General features: G+C 33.6%; 2 protein-coding genes across 3 annotated transcripts; one reads left to right on the top strand and one right to left on the bottom strand.

The window, feature by feature from the left end:
* Positions 1-973: 973 nt before the first annotated feature.
* On the top strand, positions 974-4,607 carry LOC105964701 (translocation protein SEC62). The gene is made up of 5 exons (XM_012989203.2): positions 974-1,196; positions 2,153-2,467; positions 2,832-3,033; positions 3,760-3,988; positions 4,117-4,607. Exons 1-5 carry the CDS (start codon positions 1,086-1,088, stop codon positions 4,370-4,372), a joined length of 1,113 nt encoding a protein of 370 aa, XP_012844657.1. The 5' UTR covers positions 974-1,085; the 3' UTR covers positions 4,373-4,607.
* A 233-nt stretch (positions 4,608-4,840) lies between these two features.
* Positions 4,841-10,365, bottom strand: LOC105964702 (nuclear transcription factor Y subunit A-1). Of its 2 annotated transcripts, none has more exons than XM_012989205.2 (6): positions 10,047-10,365; positions 7,774-8,072; positions 6,308-6,423; positions 6,127-6,192; positions 5,486-5,647; positions 4,841-5,390 (listed from the first exon to the last, which is right to left on the bottom strand). In XM_012989205.2, the coding sequence occupies exons 2-6, from the start codon at positions 8,027-8,029 to the stop codon at positions 5,181-5,183; spliced, it is 810 nt and encodes a 269-aa protein (XP_012844659.2). In that variant the 5' UTR covers positions 8,030-8,072; positions 10,047-10,365; the 3' UTR covers positions 4,841-5,180. The 2 variants fall into 2 exon arrangements, with proteins under 2 accessions (XP_012844659.2, XP_012844660.2); XM_012989206.2 differs by having other exon boundaries at positions 10,055-10,271.
* Between the last annotated feature and the right edge of the window lie 7,562 nt (positions 10,366-17,927).

Below are 17,927 nucleotides of genomic sequence, written 5' to 3'. Positions count from 1 at the left end.
TGAATAGCGTTGGTTATGCTTGAAAATGCTATATTTATTTTATTTAAATTCTGTCATTTAAGTTATGAATTAGTTATTTTTTATTTTATATTAATTTTTATTTACTCTTGACATTTACATTATTTATGTTTGGTTTCAATTTAAGATTTTAGGTTATTCATTTTAGTTTCTAATCATTCTCGCGTAAAACTTATAAATTATATAAAAAAAAATTGGTTTAGACGATAACGGGTTTCGACCCGTAAAGGATGGGTCCTACTACAAACCCGCTATGGACCCGCCTATCGTAAACCCGTTGAAAACCCACAAGTTTGGTTCTTCAAAATCAAGAACCGTTGTTTGACGGGACGAGGGCGGGTTTTCATAGAACCCGCGGGTTTATGGCCCGCGCACACCCCTACTACAAAGTGCAAAAACAAAAATACATTTCATTAACATATTAAAAAAAATCACAAAAACATGCTTTACATGAAACAAAGAATGAAAAATCCTTCAGCTATTTCGTTATCAAGTTATTTGAAAATTATATTTTTTCTTCCAAATATTTCTACCAAATACCTTCATTTATTATAATAAAAGGTCCATCAATCAAATAATTCAGTAATTTGTTATGTTTTTTAACGCATTTTGTAAGCTTGAAAATATGTTGGATGTAGAAGAAAATAGTAAGTTATTTTATTACTTTGCAACCTGAAAATAAAAAGAAAAAATTAATAAAAAAAAATGAAATTACACTAGTCAAGTTTTAAATATTCAATGAAGAGTGCACTGTGAGTGATTTATTGTATCTTGAAGGTGCAAAATGCTATTATATTTTTTTTTTTTTTCAAATATGCAAAGTGCCAATATACTATATTTCAAGGGTGCAAAGTGGAATTAAATATAAATCTAGATACGTTATTCTTGTAGATTAGATGATTGGGCTGGGCTTAAAGTTGAAAAAGCCCATTTTCCACGGGTTTACGAACATGTTTAATATTAAATTTAATTTCTTTTCATTTATTAATTAGAAAATAGTAATTGAATTATGTAAAATGAATTAATCACTGTAAGAAAAGAAGAGAATAGAGAGAGCGTATTCAGATATGAAGAGAATAAGCAGCGGCGGAGGCGGAGGCGGAAGCGGTGGAGCCACCGGCGATAAAAAGAGGGGTAAGCGTTCGTACGGAGACTCGGCCACCGACAATCCTCCTAAGGTTAGTTAATTTTCACCAATTCAATTTACAGATAAAGCATTTGCGAGTTTGATTATATGTTCCATCCATTTATTCATCTGATTCATCTTCTCCCTAATTCGGTTTCTGCTGATGCTTTTACATTTTCCCTGAAAGATCTGAACTCCGCTGTTAAAACCCCAAGTTAATTGCCCTTTTTTTAATAAGAATTTGGGAAATTGGTGTTTTAGAAATTTGTGAAAAGAAAATTTGCTGCAATTTTGATGAAAAGTTGAAAACAATAGGAAATGATTATCTAAAACGTGTTTGACTTGACCGACAATTTTTGGATTTTGTTTCTTCAGTCTGCGAATTGCAGGATTATAGTCTGATCAATAATATGCTTGATCTCCTGTCAATTCATGTTTATGAAGTACTGAATGAATTGTAGGTTACTCGTTTTTCGAGTTTGTGAAAAGATTAGCCGATGCAAATTTATTTAATGATAGCAAAACTTGCATTAAATTTAGATGACTGGGCTGAAAATAAATTCATTCCAGTTGTTTCAGGGTATCTATTTGTGTCGTATATTCCAATTTCTCACATCTTGGCTTATTCACTCTTTATTTCAATGGTGATCGGGCTTTTTGTTACTTTATTTTCAGTGTAAGTAACATTTCATATTATGGGATTTAAGATAATTTACGGTTTCACTTTGGCACTACTTTTCAAGTTGTCTTGTATTGCAATTCACTTCATCATAATCCAGCCACGTTATTGATTTGTGCGAGCTATTGTTTACGTTCGTTGTTCTTAATGCTAGTTATGTTAACAACAGATGCGCAACATTTAGCACACACTCCCATTCACGAACAATACCCTTCGATCGCAATAATAGCAGTTTCAATGCATTGTCACAAGGTGTTACTTATAAGCAAATTAAATGATTAATCATCCTGTAATCTTATTATCCGGTCTCCTCTTTAATTAAATTTCAGAAGCAAGCTGCGAAAAAGGACATCTTTCAGATATTTGCTGAGAAAGTAAGAGATCACAAAGATCTGGAGTCTAGGTGGGGCATTTTACAAGAGACAAGAGTCGAATATTTTAGAGGAAAGGATTTTGTTAAATTTTTGAGAAATCATCCTGAACTCAAAGATGTACTTGAATCGGATAAGAATTTAGAAAGTGAAGACATTGCCAATACTCTGTTGAGAAAGAATCTTATTGTGCGATGTGACCGTGTTGTCAAAACTGTTCGGCCCGGGAAGAGAAAGTTGTCTACTTGGCCGGCGCATTTGGAGATATTTTCTGTAAGTTTAATTCGAGCACTTTATTCATATATGTCAAGTAGAAAAATACCTTTACCTGTACGTGGATTTTTATTTTTGAACTTCTAGTTGTTAATTATACATCAAAGCTCTCAGTTGAGGTCGTCATTTTTCTGAAATATGATTTTAAAGAGATGAAAATGCTCTTGCATTGTCTTCACTGTCGAGATCGAATTAATTTGCATGAATCTGCATGGTCATCTTGGCGTTTACTTTTGTAGAACTATAAAAACAATTTTCGTAACTTGTGCAAAGGCATCTTTTTTATTGATAGCGTAGCATCATAGTTGTTTTTATTACTGGATTGATATTTTGTTTTCTTATCTCAATCATTTTTGTTTTGCAGGATCAGTTGTTTTCCGATAATGATGCATTTTTTGCATGGACCTTTGTAAACAGACGGCCTTTATGGCAAACGCTTCTCTCGTTCGTGTGGCCTGTTTTAACGCTAGCAATCTGCTTGTTTCCTGTGTATCCTCACCAGGTCAAGCTGCTTATACTCTACTTCTGTGCCGGTTTGCTGCTTGTTATACTTTGCGTGCTTTTGTGTAAGTTTTTTGGTGCTGATCATACTTCATTTCTTGGTTTGACTTTTTATCTTCCATGTTAACTTTCTGCATTACCTAATATGTAATATAAAGTGACAGCAGAGATCAACCTTTTGATGAACTATCCTTATTAGTATGTGATGTTATTCTATCATTGTTGATTTCCAACTGGTCGTTTTTTATTGGAATATTGCAATATATATCAAGTAACCGCAGTGATATGTTTGGAAGTACATTACGGGAATTTATATTTATGTGGGGAGTAGTCACTATTCACTGGGGAATTCCGAGTGAATAATATGTTAGAAGTTTGGTAATGGCAGTTGTATGACGAACTTTTCTTATGGAAGGAAATAATAATGTTCTTATCTTATTCTAATATGCTAGTACAGATATTCATGCCATTGAGTTGTCAGCCGATGCATAAAGTGTTTAATAACAGTTTCCTTTTCACCCAATACAGTGTAGAATTCAATCTAGATAAGTTATATATCTACGATACCCCAAAAACTAGTGTTCTTATTTCATTATTTTCGGTTTTTGTATTTCTATTGAATAGATTTTTCTGAGCATTTTCTTATAAGAAGCTGTTCTCTTCACATTGTTTCAGTTATGCTTTCCCATTACAGACTGATAGTTGAATAAACTATGTTTTGCCTAGTGTTTTAAAACAATTTGCTAGTTCGTTATTTTCTTGGGCTTACGAGATTTGATGATGTCGTGCAGTGAGAGCCCTCGTATTTGGAACTCTATGGATCGTTCTTGGAAAGCGCGTATGGTTCTTCCCCAACATTCTTGCAGAGGAAGCAACACTAAAGGAATTATTCCAATTTTTGCCCAAGAAAGACGAGTGTGAACGCCCCAAGTGGACAGCTCGATTATTTTTTGCTCTAGTGGCTGCTCTCATCATTTTGCTACTAAGACACCATGCTCCTGATGAAGCTGCCAGGGCTAGGTACGTCAATTTGCCAAATTTTGCAGCAATCATCCTTCAAAAACAAATAAAAGGAAATTGAATAATGACAAATGAAAGAATACAGAATAATTATCGAGGAATAATTTATTTTTGTTTTTTTTGCACAGGTACCAAAAGCGAGTGTATAACATAATCGATGATGTTCTTGAGTGGTCTCCAAGGCTTGCCTTGTCGGGTATGATGGAGAAGCAAAGTGGGGTCAACTTAACCGATTCTGAGAATAATGTGACCGATAGTAGCAAAGCTAGCAGTGAAAGTATAATGGAACCCCCTGAAGATACAGAGGGAGGAACAATGTCTGACTTAAACGAGACAGAAGAAGGAACCAACCCTGACTATCATTACGAGGCAGAAGATCACTGATATTGAAGCTGTAATGACTATAAACTAACGGTTTTGATTTTTTTTTTTTAATGTTTTTTTTCTTCTTGTGTTTTTCGTTTTACTCCAAATAATGTTTTATAGGTGAGGTGACTAATCAGCTGCAAACGAGTATAGAACTTTGTAATGATAAGTGTACAATATTGTTATTACGAATGCAAAAGAAACGGCCGTGGTTTCATTGTTTTCTTAATAGAAAGATACAATTGTTTGTTTATTTCAGTCCAACATACGACTTTTGGTTGCCTTGTATATTTCGACGTGCCTGCTAAGACCTTCCAAATGATTTGTTCACGGAGTTTCAAAAGACCAATATTTCATTAATGAATTTTATCCAATAATACAGCCACTCACTTCAACCAGATAACCACAATAAACGACACATTTCGAATTGCTAAAACAGTACGAGCTACGTTATTCCCAGCTCTACAAATAAAATAACAATCATCATTTCAAAACAACGATTATAATCAAGACCGGAGTTCGAAACTTCACATCTGAAAATGGAGCAAATATGCAGGCAAGTAAGAATACATGCTACTCTTAGTACGGGACTTTACAAACGTTCTAGTGGGGATTTTTCCTACTCAAACTTTAGTTTTTACACACTCCATTTCTAGTGCTAAATAGAAATTTTGTACACAAAAGAGAAGAACAGTAGTACTCGAAAGAAGAGAAAACGATCCTCCTCCTCCTCAAACTATCGAAACACAGCCAAGAATGAATTGCCGCCCAGCTCGGAAAAAGCCAAGATCGAAACAGGTAACCAACACAAAGTCCAGATCGAACTTCACTGCATAGCAAGTGCGTGATTGGACTGGATATTTCCCCACTGATGACTGGAACTGTACATAGCCTCGGTCACTTTTGCTGCATCAGATACAGCTGATTCAGAACCTGTTCCCTTTGAAGTATCAGCATCGGATTTCTTTGCAAAACGACCCCCGGTACCCCTTGCCCTCTTCATGGCATGTTGGTGTCGAGACTCGTGTAGATATGGCTGTAACACAGAATTTTTTATTTTTTATTATGAGGCGAAAAGGTAAAAGAAATTTCCCAACAAATATGGTGTTTCTAAGAAAAAGAAAAAAGAACCTTCCGAGCTTTGATTAGCTTCCTTTCAAGCTCAGCTTTAGCACGTGACTGCCGCCTACGTAGGATACCATGGTATTGTTTGGCGTTAACGTAAACAGGCTCTTGTGCCATCTCCAGAGGCAGTGGCATCCTCATGTGATGCATATCATATAAATGAGGAACCTTGATTCATTGGGAGAAAAAGTATGTTTGGTTAGAGAATTATATGAAAACAGATCCTGCAATAATTTCAATAGAAAAAGAAGCGATTCTGATTCAATATCTTCACAAACTCCAAAAAAACATGACAAAACTCTCGACTGTGACCAACGTGAAGTTGTTTTGAAAAACACAAAAACAAGAAATCAGTAGATCTTCATCTGTCAAATTAAAAAAAAATGTGGTCAAGGATACAAAGCCCCGAAGCCTTGTAATCGCTAATGGAAAGCAAGACTCTCAGAATATCTTAATTCTAGCCATTATGCAATGGTATCTTTTGAAGGTCATGTACCATGGCCCTTCATCAGAAAATTGGTATCGAGTCAATGATAACAATTCGAATATACCTTGTCACAGTTTACTACACACAAATCCTCCTATTTATGTCATTTAACAAGGAAAAAACAAACATCAGGGTAACAATTTCATACTCAAGCACGTACCATAGGTTGGCCATAAGCTGCCATCATCCCTCCGTAATATGGATCATAAGGATTTGAAGCACATGCCTGAAAATGATTTACCAGAACGAAGAAAATATATTCCCATGTTATAACCACTAACTTAAATACTACTACTGTAACACGGCCAACAAGCTCAAGTTGTAAGACTGAAGTATCTTACAATTGAGTGGCCAACAAGCTCAAGTTGCATGGGCTGCGTAAGGCTTCCATCAGGTCTAGGATGTAAGGTAGGCTCAACTTGCTGGAGATTCGTATTGTCCTCCTTACGGTCTCTACCTGAAGTTAACAGGGATGTTATTGCTATTAAAATATAAAAGCAAAAAATATGAAGGAAACTCAATGCTTCACATAATCTATGGCTGACTAAACTTGAATTAAATGAGTACTTCCAATCTTGACATGGATTCCATTAATCTCTCCCCAATGAAAACTAACTTTAATACAGAAGGGAAGGACTCCATTAATCTCTCCCCAATGAAAACAAACTTTAATACGGAAGGGAAAAAGTGAATCTTATGCAAGACATGAAGTACAACGGTGCTCAGAAAACAAGTTAGCATAGCTATATTGCTGGTGTTCTCATATAGATCAGGGTCAACATTAGTAGGGATGCCTTTAGGAATGCAATAACCAAAACAAGGCATTACCTCATCCTATGAAGGAAAGATTCATGTGCGATTCTGAAAGAGGAATCACGCTTTTTTCTACAAGATATCATATATAAAGTCTCCTATAGTGCAGATGATTTGGTAGGTCAAACGGAAAGAACATCAGAAAAGACCACCTAGTTTGGGTGTGCCTATATCCAAATTGATGTATTTATTGAAGAAATTGAACTTTTATGGCTATGGGGTGTCATGAGATAATCAATCCAGAACTACATTATCCTATGAAACAAAGGATAAAGCCAATAATAACTTCCGCAAGACATGGTAGAATACCTCAAATCTCTTTAAGACCCTCCCAGAGAGATGGGATATGGAAAATAAAGGCCAGTACTTCACAAAATGTCGCAGCTTGTCACGACAAGAGTATACTAATTTGATGAACATAAGATGCAAGCAAGATAGTTAAAATCGGGATTTTATAAAATCGAAAGGTGTCTGTATAATCGTAACCATAAAATTGGATTGTGAAATCGTAGGATTTTACATATCTTGTAAAATATATATAGCATGCCAATTTTTTTATGTCAAAACATATATAAAACAGCTCCTACCACAAATAAAGTATGTCCCAAGACTCCCAACATAAATAAAACACGTGTTTTTGTTGGTTGTTGATTATTGGATAAGTTTTTCGTCCTATGTTGTTCATTATTTGTGCTAGAGTTCAGCCTGCCAAAAATTTCAGAATTAGTCGTGTTACCTGAATCAAAGACAACGTTCAGTGGAGTGCTGAAAATGGTTGCTCTTTACTTGGAATTCAGTTGTTTCGAAGGAAAAAAATTTTGAGTTAGGCCCAAGAAAATGACTTCTAGCCGAATTATGATCCCAACGTAAAATCGTTAAAATGTAGATACTAAAGATTGCAAGGATTTTACTTCCAAACTTGGAGTTTGCTTCGATTAAGATTCTACTAAAGATGGTTCATCGAGTAAAGGTGATTAGCATACTAAAGCACTACCTGGCTGGGGAGGTACCCTACTAGGTGAGTGTTGGACAGTATCATCATCTTCCTCGTCCACTATACCCTCAGACTGTGATTGGCCATCCCCAGATTGTTCCATGGAAGATGACTCTGATGCACTTCCCCGCATCATTGCAGGGGCAAAGGGGGGATTTCCAGTATTGTTCCACCATGGTTCAGAACATACGGTGGAATTTGCTACATTGTAAGCATTGTCTTCTCCTTGGTCGACATTTTTTGACTTGGATTGCATGCTCCCGTGATTTCTCCAAAGAAGTCAACCCCTGTCTAGTTACCTAATCCACACAAATAAATTCCAATCAGGCGAAAATAGATGAGGATTCAAGAAACATCTTGAATTTTGAAAAGAACAACATATAAGAGATGTACATAGAGACATCAAAAGCTTTAAATACAGAAAAAAAAAATAGATAGCTGTGGAATCATTCAACACCCTTACACTCATTCAACACCCTTACACCCTATTCAACACCCTTGACACCATCAGCTTATAACTTCCTGATGAACCAAATATAAGCCAACACTTAAAGAGTAACAAAGTACAGGAATAACATTTTAGCCATTTCAACGTAGGGGTGTATTAAGCACGAGTCTGGTCAAGCTTGGCTCATTCCGAGAGCTCGAGCTCATTGAGTTCTATTTTCTTCGATGTCGGGCTCAAATTTGTATTTTCATATATATATATTATCATATTTTGTTTAATATTATATATATACCAAAAAAAATAGGAATGAAAAGATCACGAGCAATTTGTGCTTAATTTTTAATATTATAATATATTTTTGTTGTACTTATTAATATTATGCATATAGTCAAACAAAAAAACAAAAATTTTGCAAACTCGAGTGTGAACAAATAGAAACGGCACGAGTTCGACCTTTTGTTGAGCCGAGTCATTAGGCTCGTGAGTGGCTCAACTCATTTATATACCTACTCCAATGTGATTTGGATGGGCATGTATGATGTATACAACTCGTATTATTACTATTAATAGAACTCCTAACTTCAAATTGAACTAGAGCCGCATTATTTACATCCAAGATTATGTAAAAGGAAGCCCCTTTTCCTTTTCACCTCTAGTCCTATGGAAACATGATAAATTAAAACAATTTATATGTTTACTCAAGAAATTATAGCAAACATAGCAGAAAAATAATTCACCTAAGAAGAGGAAAAATATCCAATTAGTACCATTTCAGTTTGGCCTAATTAAGTATTCAGGCAATTGGTAAAGGGTTTAGAGAGAACGATGTGCATATGTTTTTCCAAGCATAAAAGAGGTACACACCAGTCAGTAGATCACGACTACACGCGAGACAATAAAAACACGTGTCAGTGCCCCACTCTATCCACACCGATTATTGCATCATGTACTTGTCTGTAGTTTCATTCTAGCACGTAAACATCGAGGATATACATGCCGTTTATAATAAATCCATACTCGATGAAACAACATTTTCTACCAAAAATGGAATCTTGGGACATAAGTAGCATTTAGAGTTTGATATCCTTCATAAGGAATGAAATAGGATTACATGTTTCCTGTACTCTTGCCCGATTTGAAAGTCTTTGTTCAAAGCATTAAATCTACGACGCCAATCTCCGAGTCTTAACTCCTAACAATTACTTAATTCAAGGACTTTACTAATTGGCCGATCATGACTACTTTCGGCCAGATGCCTCCATCAAACATTATCACTTGATACCATAAAAGGCTTTAAACTCATTAAAGCTTCTTACTTAAAATCGAAATCCACACAATTCAATTAATCTGTTTTTAAACTCCGGTCCCTCTTTTCCCCAATTAAGTTCTTATCGAATTTCATCATTTCTTCGACTCCATCGAAATCCACACAATTCAATTAATCTGATTTAAACTCCGGTCCCTCTTTTCCCCAATTAAGTCATTATCGAATTTCATCATTTCTTCGACTCCCTGCCCCAGTTATTTTGTCAAATCATACATCTTTCTAACTTTTCCGTGGAAAATTGTATCAAATTGTTTGAACACTAAAAAATATTTATACCTCAATCAAAACTAAACCAAGAACTAAACCCATATCAGCATCACAAAGCATATAGCAACAATAAAAAAAAAAAAAAAAAAAAAAGCCCAGATCCGAAACCTCATTATACGCACAAACACATACATGCATAGACGGATAAGTACATGTGATGTAGAATAAACGAAGCGAAACGACTGATCAAAAATAAAAACTAGAGAATTATGAAAATTTAGAGAAAAAAACCTTGTTACCAGCTGTGATTGACTACTGATGATTGAAGCAAAAACCCTAAAATCCCGTGCGCGAAATAGAATTTCTAGAGAGAGAAGAATTAAGCGTCAGAGTGTGCTGATGTAGAGTGAGATGGACAGCAAAATTGGAGCGTATGCAACTGCCGGGTGCACGAGAGTGTGTGTGTGTGTGTGTGTGTATCATCTGCGTGTGAATTTGGGGGTGATTTTTAAGCACAAGTGTATTTCCTCACCTATAGAAGCACCTAGAACCCGCGTGTGGGCCCTACCTTGTTCTCTCTCTCTCCTCTCTTTTTTTTTAATTCCTTTTTCTTTTTTTTTTTTACTTTTCTGGTAATTAAATTGATTGAATATCTATTGGCAGTTGGGCTTTGTACAGAAAAGCCTAGTCCAATTACACTTGTCCAGAATGGTTGCTGGATTTTTCTTTCACCAACCAATCATTTTAAGGTAAATGACAAATATGCCCATGACAAGGACACTTAATTAAAAGGGGACATCCAACTTTTTTGTCTTTCAAGTAAATTCAACTCATTCAAACTTATTTGCAAATAAGTAAAATCTCTATATATATACCAAAATTACCCTCAATTCATTGAAACTCAATTCAACTCCAATTTCATAATTTACACCCTAATTTAGCTCAATTTCATCAATTAACCAATTTTAAGCCTAATTTCAATTTTGACCCCAATTTTGACCCGCCACCACCGGAGACCGCCGGTCGCCGGCGTTGACCGCCGGTCTCCGGCGTTGACTTTTTTTTCTAAGAAAAAAATTCAAGTAAAAAAAATAAAAAATAAAAAAAGTCAACGCCGGAGTTCGGCGGTCAACGGTGGTTGACCGGCAGGAAAAAAATTTCAGGAAAAAAAAAATTCAACGCCGGAATCTGGCCGGAAAAAAAACATTTCAGAAAAAAAAATTATTTTCTGAAAAAAATAAAAAAATTGGGGGTTAATGTGATATATGTTTAATCCGGGGTCAATGTGTAATATTAAGGAAGTTAGAGCATAATGGGTGGAATTGATAAGAATTATATTATGGAGGGTATTTTAGACTAAAGACATGGGGATGAGTTTAATTGAGAAACTGTTTTTTTTGTGAACCAAAATGCATTTAAGTCCCATGTGATGAGTTTTTTTACTATTCGCCCATCATTTTAATCCAATCACCTTTACTTCTTAGTTATTAGGGCAAATTACGCCAAACCCCCGAGATAAAATTGAATTATGAAAAAATCATTCATGTTTGGGTAATTACAATCACCCTTCAACTATGTATGTATTTGTTTTATACGTCCACCTTTAGGATGTCAAATTTATCTAGGGGTGTTCATCGGTTTGGTAAACTGGGAATTCGATTTGTTATTCGGTTATGTGTGTGTGTGTCTATATATATATATATATTAGTATTTAAACTAAAATCTATTAAAAAAAGGGATAATTAGCTGGAACCCCCTTATTTGGAACTTATATGGCTGGGGATCCATTTTGTTAGTTGATTATAGCTATAGGTCCCTTGACCAATAAATTTAATATAAATTAAATTAAATTATTTTTCTATTGACATTAATACCCTTAATTATTATTTATATTTATTTAATTAGTTATTGAATATATGAATAAAATCCCACATTTCACTCTCTCATTTAACTCCCCTCTCTCTCTCCTCTCCCTCACGTCTCCCCCTCCCTTTCTTTTCTCTTCTCTAACTCCTCTCTCTCCTCTCAATCACGTCTATCTCTCTCCTTTTTTTATTTTTTTATTTTTTAATTTTCTATTTTATAACAACAAAAATAAATAGCAAAATTGCAAAATTGCAAAATACAATTAGCAACATACAAACTGCAATTTATAACAGCAAAAATAAATAGCAAAATAAATATAATACGGAATCACCTACCATACGTCAAAAATATTTGTTTACAAATGTATTTTCACAACAACACAATATGGAACTAATGATAATTTACTCAAACATCAGAGGTTCAAGTTTATTCTTCCTCGAACAATATAGATATTTTTAAAATATAAAATATGAAATAAAAGATGATATGACAAACCAACAAACCATTTTTATTTAGGAATAAAGCAGTACATTAAATACAAAAGCTTGTAAGATACAAATCAATAGATACAAGCAGTGTTGCAATATAGTCTATAAACAAACTACAATCTATCATAACTGATTATGGCTGGGTTGATGTCATAACGGACATAGTCTCGACGTCCGACTGAATTCACAACTTCCAAACGTAATTGGGGATCTTCTAGAAACATGATCGTGTCAGTAGCATCAACCTCTAATGAATCTCTTGTTTGTTTTCTTCTGGCCTATAGTTGCAGCGACGGTAAAATACGAGTTCAACCAAAAAGACTTCCAATTAAAATATGCACAAATTTGCATCAATGCATATTACAATATCAAAACGCATCATAGAATCCCGATAGAGACATACAATGTTCGAAGTTGCAACAACGAGATGCAAAAAAATACAATTACTCGCAATATGCAATACATTATGAAACGGGAAAATACAAAAGAAAAAAAAAGCCACACACGCATTAACTTTAATATGAGTTTAGGAAGAGAACCAAAAAATATGTGAAACCTTTCATAGTTATTCCTAAAGAAGAAAAAAAAACTAATATTAATTTGCAATAACGAGCTGCAAATTAAAATATGCAGAACTGCAAAAGTGAAAATGAAAACCGTCTAAAGGGACAACATCAACAAACTTCAAGTTGCAGACAGCAACATAAAAAATATAAACTTCAACAACATCAACAAAATAGTGGCAACAACAACCAAATAATAGTATGCGGCAAATAACTATATCCAAATGCAATTGTCAACAACAAACTGCAAAATGCAAACGATCAATGATAATAAGTTATTTTCAACAAGTATTTTGTTATGATAGATGAAACCATTTGTTAAGACACCAAACTGCAAATATTACAGTAAAATGCAACTTATACTATGATAACAACAAAATTGAATTGAAATATAATATAATAGCAAAATACGCATCATATTAGCAAAACCCAAAATAAACAGCAAAGTGCAAAATATACAAAAAACAGTAAAATCAAGGGCAATACCCAAAATAAACAGCAAAGTGCCAAAGTGCCAATTGTAATTTCAAATAAACAACAAAGTGCCAAAGTGCCAATTGTAATTTCAAATAGCAATACACAGATTCAAAATTGCAACAAAACTACCAACAATACAATAGGTTTGCAAAAATTGACATGGCACCAAAAGTTAATGAAATATACAAAATACAATATACAATACAACAGCAAGTGCAAAACACATAATAAACATCAAAGTGCAAAATAGACATAAAAACAGCAAAATAAAAAACAAACAAAAAAATATTATTTGCAGAAAACAAAGTTATTACCTGAGGTCGTAGGCTCCAAATCTCTGTCTTTGAATTCATTCATAAAAACACCCATTGTATTTCGTCAATGAATCGCGATTTAAAAAAAATACAAAAAAATGAAATATATAGCAAATTACCTGTACGTTTCCGATTTTGCGCCATCTTCTCGGATTCAAAACCTACATCAATCTCAGCAATAAGGTGCTATGATTACAGAGTTTAGGTTGAACGAAATGGAGGAGAGTTTTTGCATGTTTCAATTTGACGAGATTTGCAGATCTTTCTCTTCCGTGGCAGTTTGCAGAATTACAGCTCTCCGTCGATCTGAGAAGTAGGCCTATTGGGTAAATTGAAAGAGAACGAGAAGTGAGTAAATTGAAAGAGAACGAGGCAGTTTCTCCCTTCGATGGCGGTGTGAAGATATACAGCAATTTTTGTCGATTTGAGAATTAGGGCTATTGGATAAATTAAAAGAAATGAGAGGTAAAATTTTGCAGTTTCAATCTCACGAGATTTATTTGCCTCTTTTTTAGCTAAAAAATCTGATTTGGTGAATAATTATTTTTAAAAGAAATTTTCCTATTTTATTGCAAAGGGCAAATCAGCCAAAAGAATTAATAGGGGGGTTTAGAAAAATAGGACTTATGACTTGGACTAGGACCTATACAATCTTAGAGTTGAGGGTTTATAAAAAATTACCCCTTAAAAAAAATCAAACTTTCAGATATGTTCAATAAAATTTCGGTAATTCGGTTATTTACTTAACCGAACCGCATATTTCGGTTCGGTAACGGTATGAGATTTTAGCGTACCGAATGAACACCACTAAATTTACTTACTGGACGTAACACAATACATATTTAAGATGGAGGCTAGCATTTTCATAATTCTATCTTTAAAGTTATGAACAACTCTGTGATTTTGTTGGGACACTTAATGTTAAAATTACTTTTATGGGTTCATTTTCTTTAGTTTTTGGATTGAAAAGGTATACACATTAATAAAATTTTCTCAAGTAACTATTGGAGATTCCCATAATTAAAGATGAAAGGAAGAGGAAATTCAAGTGGGATATATTATACATTTGGTTTGACTCAAAAGAAGAGATAATTACCTTTAAAGAGTGTATTGATATGGAGCAACCTCGGACTCTAGAAAATTTGGGATCAAATAAAGACAATTTCAAGAAAAGCCCTATATTTTGGTTGAAGGAATATTTGTACACCATGGATCAAATTTTATAAAGTAAATTGTCATTGAGTATGTATTATCTTACACCTCGTTTGGCTACCATTATTTTTATTTTTATTTTTTTGATAAAGAAGGAATTTGCAGTCTATCGTATAGATTAGTCTCGTATAATAACTTGCAAGCAACACGAGAGATGTAAATCACATTAGACTAACCATGTGTGATAAACTCGATCTAGTGACAGTTTTATTGGTTATGAGAGTACTTTCAAAACTTTTTGTACAAGTAGAAGTTGATGATCATGAATAAAGTTGATAATTAATATTTATTTCCAAAATTGCTAGTGGTTTCCAAATCCTTTCAAAAATTCAATTTTAAGCTGTTAATTTAGAAACTATAGATGTTTGTAAATCTAACTTTAAATTTTAGTTAATTTTTGTTGGTAAAATATCTAAAATATTTATATTAAATGAATTTAGATAAACTCAATAAGAGTATGAATTTCAAATACTCTTGATCCTTATTTTTGAAAGTGCTTTTAAACCATAAAAACTACTACTCACACGTTTTTAAGATTATAAATTAAAAGTTAAAACAATTTATTTTTAGAGAAGCCCAAAATTAAAATGGTAATTTTGCAACTATCTAAAAATATTTTTTTAAATAATTTGTATATATTTTTTTAACATGTCGAAATAGTACTAAGAAACGTTAGAGAAGAAATGATGAATATATTCCCATTAGACATGTAGACACCCACCACAAACTGACACAACATAGATTGATACAAAAAAGAAAACCTGCCATTAACTTCACTTTTCATCATTCCTATATTAAAAACACCAATATTCTCAACTGCCTTTTTAATTTCCAAATTTAAGTGTCTATAAAATTAAATCACAATTTTGTAATTTTTAATCACATTTGATTTACATAGTTACATATGATCTGCATATAAATGCGTGTAAAATATATATACATCGTTGTTTAATTAAGTGTAACCAGATATATTTTATAGGTGTAATCAGTGGCATAACCAATATAAGTAAGAGGATTGACAAAAGATTGGCAACGGTACAAGACAGCGCGACCCCCTCTTTTTTTCTTTTTTTTTTTCCGCATATAATAGTACTATTCATATAAAACGAAGTTAAAATATCATAAATTAAAACGTTTTATCTAAAATATAGTTAGTAGTCAATAGTCATCATTAATTTGTTATATATATATATATATATATATATATATATATATATATATATATATATATATATATATTTTTTTTTTTTGAATAATTCAAGTTATTACAAGGGGAAGTAGGGGAGGGGAGACTCGAACCCTAGACCTTTTACCCTATTGGTAAGGCTAGATACCAGCTCTCCTAATGAGGGTTGGTACCCTCATTAATATATATAAACTTTGATGATAAAGATGTGTTAAGTTAGGTGGGACTTAACATATCCAGTATGTTGTATATAGTGAAAAATTAATAAAAAAATTCAAATTGTATTTTTTTTTAATCTACTCAAATAATGTATTTGGTGAAGCCCTATTGAATATAATTTTTTTTTTAATATTAATCCTCCCACAGTTAAATATTAAATATATACTACAAAACAGAGAGTTGATTGTAAATTCTCGAATAAAATAGACAAAATGAAGTGGCAGCAGCAGTTAATTATTGAGGGTGGCCTTTTGTGGAAGCTATGCTGCACGGACACTTCTAGAAGGTGAAGAGTCCCCGTATCCGATACCTGGACACTCGGACACTCCCGGACACTTCTCGGACACCCGTGTCGGGCCGTGTCGTAATTTCGCTAAAAGTAGGACACCCGTATCGGGCAGTGTCCACAATTTTAAAAAAGTTGGGAAACTTCTCTTACGTTGTAAGAGAGAGCCCTAATAAAAAAATGTGCATTTTCTTCTCTGTAATACACATTTCCTCTGTTTTCGTTGTGAGTCCACCCAAAACTCTAAAAGTCTAGCATGCGACGGCGATCAAGAACACAAGCAACAAGGGCGAGTGGTTCTCTTATGCTATGACGACTTATACATATTTTTTACAATTTATAAATGTACCCCTATATTTTTATTATTTTAAAATATACCCCTATATTTTTTATATTTACACGTATCCCCCACGTGTCCGTATCCTAGTTTTTTGGAAATGCCGTATCACCGTATCCGTATCCGCGTATCGCCGGGTCCACGTATCCGTGTCCGTGTACCATAGTGTGGAAGCCTTTTTTAAAAGAGTAGTGATATCTAAAGAAGGCATTACTACTATCTTCAACACTTGATTACAATCATTCATTATCAATTTGAAACCTCACACACAAATATCAAACCTTGTTAATTTTCAGCTTCTAATTCCTTCTGTTATCTTTTTTTTAAGAACGATCACCCGATAAGGGTGGGAGGTTGGACTGGACCCCCGATCTGTCTATAGATCAAAAATCAATGAGTACATAAAGAGTTTCAGGTAATATTATACAACCCGAAAAATGACTAAAATAAAAACCTATGAAAAATAGAATAGTGCGGGCAAAACAGGAAACCCAAACTAACGAGAAGATAGAAGCATGAGAATGATCACAGAAAGCCTGAGAAAATCGAGCGAGCCCGTTCGCTTCCCCACAACAGCCAAGGATAGATGTTTAATAATATCAATTAGGGATAGATGAATTAAAGCTATACAAATTAACATATGGAAGTACAACCTTTGATCAAATTGCACAAGTCAGAAATACATAGTGTAACAAAACAGACACAAAGAAGAAGAAAAAAATAATAATAGAAACACACCTTACTCTATTTAGAGCATCTCCAAAAGATGCTATACATGCTAAAAATTAGCAGATTTTACAAATTTTAATGAAAAGTAGAGCTCCAGCAGCTGTTTTATATTATACAACGCTAGGCATATTTTAAATTATGCTCGTCAAATTTGAAAGACGAGGAGGATGAAATGGCGAAATCCTCATCACTAGTACTATACTCCTACACAACAAAACCATTACAAATATTGAAAAAAACAAAATTGGACTAACTCCAAAATCACTCAGAAAACTCAACCTCTCACACTCTATTTTAAACAAGCATACACACAAAATCAATCCACCAAACCTGAGATTATCAAAACTACTAGCTATTCTAATATATATATATATATATATATATATATATATATATATATATATATATATATATATATAAACTCACTAGTACGTAGTCAAACAGGAACACCACAAAGAGCAAAGTTGAAGAAGAGGTCTATATCTGGAGAAGCAA

This window comes from Erythranthe guttata, chromosome 14 (genome assembly GCF_056151865.1).
Source record: "Erythranthe guttata isolate IM_541 chromosome 14, IM_541, whole genome shotgun sequence".
NCBI lineage: Eukaryota > Viridiplantae > Streptophyta > Magnoliopsida > Lamiales > Phrymaceae > Erythranthe > Erythranthe guttata.
This window is presented reverse-complemented; position numbering and strand designations above follow the sequence as displayed.